General features: G+C 36.2%; 1 protein-coding gene across 1 annotated transcript; it reads left to right on the forward strand.

Moving 5' to 3' along the window:
* The first annotated feature begins 6435 nt into the window (after positions 1-6435).
* LOC109676077 (olfactory receptor 7A10-like) lies at positions 6436-7362 on the forward strand. The gene has a single exon (XM_020152594.2). The coding sequence runs from the start codon at positions 6436-6438 to the stop codon at positions 7360-7362; it is 927 nt and encodes a 308-aa protein (XP_020008183.1).
* The last annotated feature ends 504 nt before the right edge of the window (positions 7363-7866 follow it).

Raw genomic sequence — 7866 nt, forward strand, 5'->3', positions numbered from 1 at the left:
ACATGACAGTAGGTCCCTCAGGTTAGTGTTGGATAATTGTGTCATGCCTTTTTTGTCTTTTTCATTTTGTTAGACACATCATCCACACAGATTCAGAGAACAACACACAAATATCAGAGTCTTTACTTCTGGGAATGTCAGAGGACCCTAGAATGCAGCCTGTCTACTCTTTGGACTGTTCCTATGTACTACCTGCTCACTGTGCTTGGGAACCTGCCACCATCTCTGACTCCCAACTGCACAAACCCATGTACATTTTCCTTTCCAACCTGTCCTTTGTGGTCACCTGCATCACTTCTACCTCTGTCCCAAATATGCTGTTGAATATACATACAGAGAGCAAGGTCAGCACCTATGTAGGTTGTGTCACAAATAATCACAAAAGCCTGGAATCAGGCTGATAACAGGTGGTTTCTTTATATCATTTTAGACATGTTGTGAGTGCTTACTTATGCAGCATTTGGTGCCAATGTTTGTTTTTAAAATCTATGCAAAAAAGGAGGATAATCAACTACTGAGAACAATAAAAATGTTATTCCAACATGTTATTCCTGTCTGCTATGGAAAAACTTACCAAGGTAATAGTACAGATGGAAATTTAATAAAGAAATGTAATTTTTATATCAATTGTTATGTTATACCTCCTCCCTTCACCATAAAAAAGGAAACACAATGTATAAATGTAGATCTATCAGATATGCAAATTTATATATTCATTTAAAAGAAAATAGGTAACATAGGTAATGGCGTAGCACAACTATAATCCCCATTACTCAGGAGTAAAGAATAGGGAGATTTTCACTCAATGACAGCATGGAGAAAGTTAATGGGATACTCTCTCAAAATCTATTGATGTTTGGTGGTGCACATCTGTTGTCCTGCTAGTCATAAAGCAGACATAGGAGGATTGCCATCTGAGGTCATCTAGGGCAAATATAATGACAGACTCTGTTGAATAATAAATTAAAAGCAAAAAGACTGGGTACATGGTGCAATTGGTACAGTGCTTGCCTACCAAGCAGTAGGCCTTAAGTTCAATTCCTGGTACCACACAATATATAAGTAAATAAAAATAAAAATATACCTAAAATTTGGAAACATGGAAAATGCAGTTAGTTTACACTTGGTGTGAAAACATTGCCGTTAATTGTCTGAAAACGGCACCCATTTCTTAGGCTTCTCTTCTTACAGAATTTCAGGCATGATTTGGTTGGATTAACTGCTCTGAGTGTCCCAAGGGCAAAATTAAACCATAGGTTAGGCTGAGATCACATCTGGAGCTCAGGAGCCTCTTCCAGACACATTTACATCTTATGCAGAATTCAATATTTGCATTATTCTAAATTAAGTCCCATCATTTTGCTGGTTGTTGGATGAAAGTCATTTTCAGGACTAGGTACTGTCCTCATTTTCTAGCCAAATAAGCCTCTCACAATATGGCCACTCAGTGCTTCAAATCAAGCAAAACAATTACCATGGTCATGACCATTCCTAACGTTGTTGGATCATTCCATATCTCTGACCTACAAAGCTTCCATATTTGCTGCCTCTACTCTTTTCCACATTTGAACAACTTATGCATTTTTCAATAACTCCATATTCTCTCTAATCCACCAGCCTGATGCATTTTACCATCATTTCCCATCATCAATCAAAACATTTTTTCCTATCATGTTGGAGATAGCAATGGGACCTTGCCTGTGTGAGTTGGTACCTGGCCTTGTGAGAAAGCTCCAAGGAACTGGGGCAAAGGTCTCAGATCAGACTGTGCCTGTGTGAATTGGTATCTGGCCTTGTGAGAAAGCCAGACATCCAGAAAAACAGTATGCAAGGTTCCCAGATGGGTTCGTGTTCTTCAGATGTAAATAAGAAAGTTATGTTGACCATGTGCTTCTCCTGCTTCTCTGTTCCCATTTTAAAGGAAAAATAACAAAGAGTTAATTTTAACTGTGCTTCCCTGTGCTAATGTAACCTTGACACATAATACTTGGCATGCTTTTTCTGACCAAATGCTCTCTGTGTAAAAGGAGTTTATAAAAAGCAATGTATACTTCATTAAAGGGGCTAGTGAACAGGACTCAGTAGTCCCCTCATCAATTCTAGCTTTGGTCACCCAGGTTCCATTAAATGGCATTACACTATCATACCACTTAAGTCAACAGAAATCTACTGAACACCTGCTAGGTTCCAAGCTCATAGCCCATGTCCTCATGGTAATATTTCCATTCTGTTATAAACTGTATATTTCTACTTCCATTAAAATTCACAGGTTGATATCTTCATACCCCAAGTGTCCAAAGGGACTGATCCTTTAACCATTCTGAGACCCCTTTGTGCTAATTTAGAATGAAGCTCACAAAGTTCCAATCACAACACATAAGATTTTGTACAAATGTAGGAAGAGAATTCTTATCAGTTCTTAATTTCATGGATTAGTACATGAAATTATCTGAATAGATCTAGCTGAAATATCATTTTATTTACAAATGCACAGCTAATTATTTTTGAAAAACTAAGAAGTATTGTAGCATTTATTGTTTCATATCAAGGGATCACAGATCATCCCCTTGCTGAAGAAAACTTAGTAAAATTATTTGGAGATATTAGGGACTGTGCTTCCAATACTACTCAAGGCTTTTCAAAGTCAAGGGACCACGTCAAGCTAGTTACATCAGTCTTAGATTTTGGAAAACACTTTAAGTGAGTTTTTGGTATCAGGTGATTAGCTCTCTAGATGGAAGAAGACTTCATATAGATTGCATCATAAAGATCAATTCAACTGACATTTAACCTTGTGTCTTGGGAACAAAGAACCAGAAAAAAAGTTGTGGTCTTTAGAATAAGATCTCATGGAAAAATGATGTTCTCAAAACTAGAATAACAAGAGAGAAGTGTGTCTCTTTAGCAGACACACAGAGCAGCTGACATTGTATTTTGCCTGTGTGATCCTTGGTCTAGATGGAGAATGGTAGTTTACTTTAGAGTCATCATGTGTTTGGTGTGATGCTTGAGGAATTCCTGCATTCCTGTCTGTTATCCTAGTTTCAATTTCCATTGTCAGCAACTGAGGAATCTGTACTTCCAAGTACAGAACCTCCACGCAGAAAACCCATCCAGGTGAGTCCAAGATCCCCACAGGTGTTGCAGGGATGCATCTAAGAGATGGAAGACAACATAATTTACCTAAGTTCATGGAAGAATAAATGCAGCTTGGCCCAGAACTAAGAGATGACTGGCTGTTTGCCTGCTTGTTTGATTAATTCATTGATGTTTATTTACCATGCTGGGAAGAGAAGTTATCATTGAACTTCACAAAGAGGATCACTGTTGACAGTGAAGTGATGACAGTGAAAGCCTAGTTAGAAAAGGGACTGTAAGGCTTAAAGAGAGTTCAGTGTCAGTAGAACCTGTGTCTAAGAACCTTTGTGTTCAATTCGGTAGAAACGAAAAGCAGTGAGTTACCCACGGAAGGTTAAATGTTTGTTATACTGATATAGAGCATCATCATTTTTGTTTTCTTATTATTCTCCTATACCCATATCCCACAGCGATCAGCATTTCAGAGGATGGTTCTAGTTTAGTGTTTTCCTTACTTTATTTTTGTCCTTAAAATTTAAATTATTTAATGTAACATGTCTATATTAAGTCTGAGATTTTTGGCTTATTCAAGTGATTTGTCCATCTATAACTTTATTTATAGTTTTCCTTATGTTAATCTAAAACACATTGCTTACTTTCATGTTAAGGTCTTTATTTTTTCTGATGTTCTTGGAATATACAAGGTTGGAGTCTACTGCGTGTTCTTTAAATACACAGCAATTGATAACAGCATTTTCTTTAAAATTCAATCTTCTCCAACTGAGTTAAATACAAACTTACCATGTGTTAAATGTCAGTGTACACTTAACTATAATTCTGGATTCACTTAACAAACAGTAGCTAGTCATCAGATATGTGACACAAAATTTAAGAAACATTTTCATTATATTCTTTTATGTCTAGGTGTGCCAATTTAAATATTAATCCATGATGACAGATTAAATTATTTGTGTTAAATATCTTCTTTCACTTCTTTCAGTTTCTTGATGTCCTATTTAATTAAGTCTAAAAGAAATATTTTGAAATCATTCAATTTCATGTATTGTATTTTAGCATTTCTATTTTGCTTGAATTTTATTTTATTATGTATACATTTAAATATGATTAGGAATATAGAAATGTGAACAAAGTGTTAAAGATTCTGCTCATTAGGATCTTGAATCATGATGATGAGACTCACCACAACGTAGAAAATGTGTGATGCAATGTCCTCAGAATGCAGTCACAGACAGGAATCTCTTCAGTGTGAAAGGGAGGAATTGTCAGAGTGTGTGCAGAACTTCTAGAATTTGTTTTGAGAAACCCTTGCATGTTGGTTGAAACCACAAGCAAGACTGAAGTATGCCCATTGGATTTATCCAAACAACTGAAACCTGAAATCACTGTAATAACAAAGAAAAACGCCACAGAAGGAAATAGGGCAGGGATCTCCCTCTTCTGCCATTATTCATAAAAGACCTTAGATTTTTGGTTATCTGTGTGTGGCTGATTCACCCAAATGAGAACTAGCAATAGTTTTTTTGGTTTTATCTAAAAATATTATCTCACAGACACAGAGTGTAGAATATTGGTAACCAGAGACCAAGGAAGGGAAAGCAAGAATGGGAATAGACTGATCAATGGAGAAAAAGTTACAATTAATAGGATAAATATATTTTGGTGTCTATATCACAGTAGAGTGACTATACTTAAAAATAATGTAATGTGTATTTGAAAATAGCTAGAAGGTAGTATTTTGAATATACTCAGCCAGCACAACAAATGATAAGCATATCAGTACTACATATGCAAATCACCCTTATTTTATCACTAAAAGTGTATAAGTGTATTGTAACATAATGTGGTTCCCATAGATATGTACATATATAATAATAAAATGTCAATATACAATAAACCTAAACCTAATAAATTCTCAACAATTTAAGAAATAAGTATTCTAAACATTTATGTTAAATTTTGTGAATTTTGAAAATTTATGGTTTTTTCCTGTGAGCTAGTCTGATTTTCGTAAGTTAATTCTCTGCTACAGTACCCAAATGGTGTTACTTTTGATTTTTGAGAAATTTGGTTAAGATTTTTTTCTGATTTTTTTGCTATTTACCAATGTAATATGATTATATTTCTAATGCAACCAGCTCCTTCTTTTCCTTATGAATTCTCTGGTACTACCTGAATTCATTTTCACACTCTCTGTGTCTACATCTCTCTCTCTCTCTCTCTCTTTCTCTCTCTCTCTCCCCTACTCCCTTTTCTTACTAATCAGACTTCTTTCTTTTTGTACCTTTTCATAGTGGAGGAGATAGACCCTTGTGCCTTCCTTATCCCACTTCCCCAACCCAGTTGTTGTATTTCTTTGAACCAATGGTAGAAAATGGTCAGAGTAAAAGCTAGTCTCAAGGTTAAATGAGTATGGGAAATACACACCATGGAATTTCTGGGTCTTACATCTCTTTGGAAAAACAAATTTGATTCACACAGCTTGCCCAGATACTTTTCTGGTTTTTTCAGTGAAACTGTGTGTTAGAAAAATGTGGCATTAACATGTTCCCAGGAGACCACCATATGCAGCATATTTTCAACTGCTTTGTGTATTTGTGTGTGTGTGTGTGTGTGTGTGTGTTTGAGAGTAAGAATAGTTTTATGAGAAAGTGCACCTGTGCTCAAAATATTCCAGAATGTTACACATAGTGAAGCCAGAACATATGGAAAAGTTAAGAATAAATATGGGATGAATTTCAGTCTATCTGGACAGACAGAAACTCCATGTCTTGAAATTATAGCATCAATTAGACTCTTTATTCTCTGGCACTGTGCCCCTTCCTTGTCTTCCCGGGTTGTATCTTTAAGAGTCACTAATCTGCTGATGTTGCCTAGTGCACAATTAAGAGTCATTTTCCATGTGTTTTCTCTTTTATATATCCCATTTCCTTCAAAGTTCCTAAATTGGCTAAAAGTGAAGTAACAACTTCTTTATCTGATTATATTTGGTTTTATTTCCTTTTATTATTTCTCCCTAATTATTTTTAAGAATATTTGCACCTTATACAGGTCAATCATTGTTTTCCACAGTGCCGGCAACATGGTCATATCTAGGTTACATTCCTCAAATACAATCAAAAAGTGTTTAAAATTTTTGGATACTTTTTTTTCTTGGAAAAAAAGTTTAGTCTGGAATTCCAAATCAGAGATGGTAAAGGGAATTTCTAGAGGGAAGCAGATTCATATGCAAAACAACACATTCACACTTTGAGTGTAAAATGTTCATGGCAGTATATTAGTGTATAATGGTGTCAGGCCATTTTTTATCTTTTTAATTTTCTTAGGCACATTAACCACATGGGTCCAGAGAACAAGACACAAATAGCATTTCTGCTTCTGGGAATTTCAGAGGATCCCCAATTGCAGCCAATTCTCTTTGGATTGTTCCTGGCCATGTACCTGATCACTGTACTTGGGAATCTGCTTATCATCCTGGCCACAATCTCAGATTTCCACTTGCACATGCCAATGTACTTCTTCCTCTCCAATCTGTCTTTTGCAGACATCTGTTTAACAACCACCATAGTCCCAAAAATGCTGGTGAATATCCAGACACAGAACAAGACCATCACCTACGAAGGCTGCATCACAGAAATGATTTTCTTTATACTCTTTATAACATTAGACATCTTTCTGCTGACTATGATGGCCTATGATCGCTTTGTGGCCATCTGTCATCCCCTGCATTACAAGGTCATCATGAATCCTGGGCTCTGTGTGTTGCTGGTTCAGGTGTCCTGGATGGCTAGTATCCAGAACTCCCTGTTACAAGGCTTAATGGTGCTGCGACTGTCCTTCTGTGCTCACTTGGAAATCCCACACTTTTTCTGTGAACTTAATCAGGTAGTCCACCATGCCTGTTCAGACACCTATGTTAATGATGTGGTGATGTATGTTGCAACTTTGCTACTGGGTAGTGGTCCCTTTGCTGGCATCCTTTATTCTTATTTTAAGATATTTTCCTCCATTAATGCAATTTCCTCAGCTCAAGGGAAGTATAAGGCATTTTCAACTTGTGCGTCTCATCTTTCAGTTGTCTCCTTATTTTACTGTCCAAGCTTAGGTGTTTACCTTAGTTCTGCCACAAGCAAAAACTCATACTCAGGTGCAAGAGCATCAGTGATGTACACTGTGGTGACTCCCATGTTGAACCCCCTCATCTACAGCCTGAGGAATAAGGAAGTAAAGAGAGCTCTGAAAAGACTTTTTGGACAGAAATTATAAAAGTATCAATTGTGCTGAGACTGAATAAGTGGCTATGATTGCAGGACTCAAAGCCTCAGGGCCAGACTTGGATAGGTTGATCAGATTGTGGAAGTAGAGCTTGCTGATTTTATTTTTTTTCTGGAGTTTCTGGTTCTAGCTTCTTTACAAATACAAACACACAATCCCCTTCATTATGTATCAACTCTCTATGACATCAAATCATCTCCAATTTATCACTTCCCAGTTTTCTCATCACTTTTCCGTTTGAGTCAGTAATACTTGGAAATTCCCATTTATCAAATAGGACTTATTCTTAGGAATTATTTAATTTCCAATAACAAATATCACACTGAATATTTTTTCTCCTAATAAAGTTGTCCTAAGCCACATTTCTGTGGAGAAAACTTCATTTGGGAACATTGGCAATTCATAGGATTTTATATTGCAAAAATCTCTCTGTATAGCTATCCTTAACTCAAGAAGCAAAACCGCTTTGTCTTTCTTATTAATGCTATGTCTTCT

The sequence above is a fragment of the Castor canadensis genome, chromosome 14 (genome assembly GCF_047511655.1).
Source record: "Castor canadensis chromosome 14, mCasCan1.hap1v2, whole genome shotgun sequence".
Classification (NCBI taxonomy): Eukaryota; Metazoa; Chordata; class Mammalia; order Rodentia; family Castoridae; genus Castor; species Castor canadensis.

Bases quoted from the DNA above. Each gene is read 5' to 3' on its own strand.
- LOC109676077 (XM_020152594.2), top strand. From the start codon at position 6,436: ATGGGTCCAGAGAACAAGACACAAATAGCATTTCTGCTTCTGGGAATT.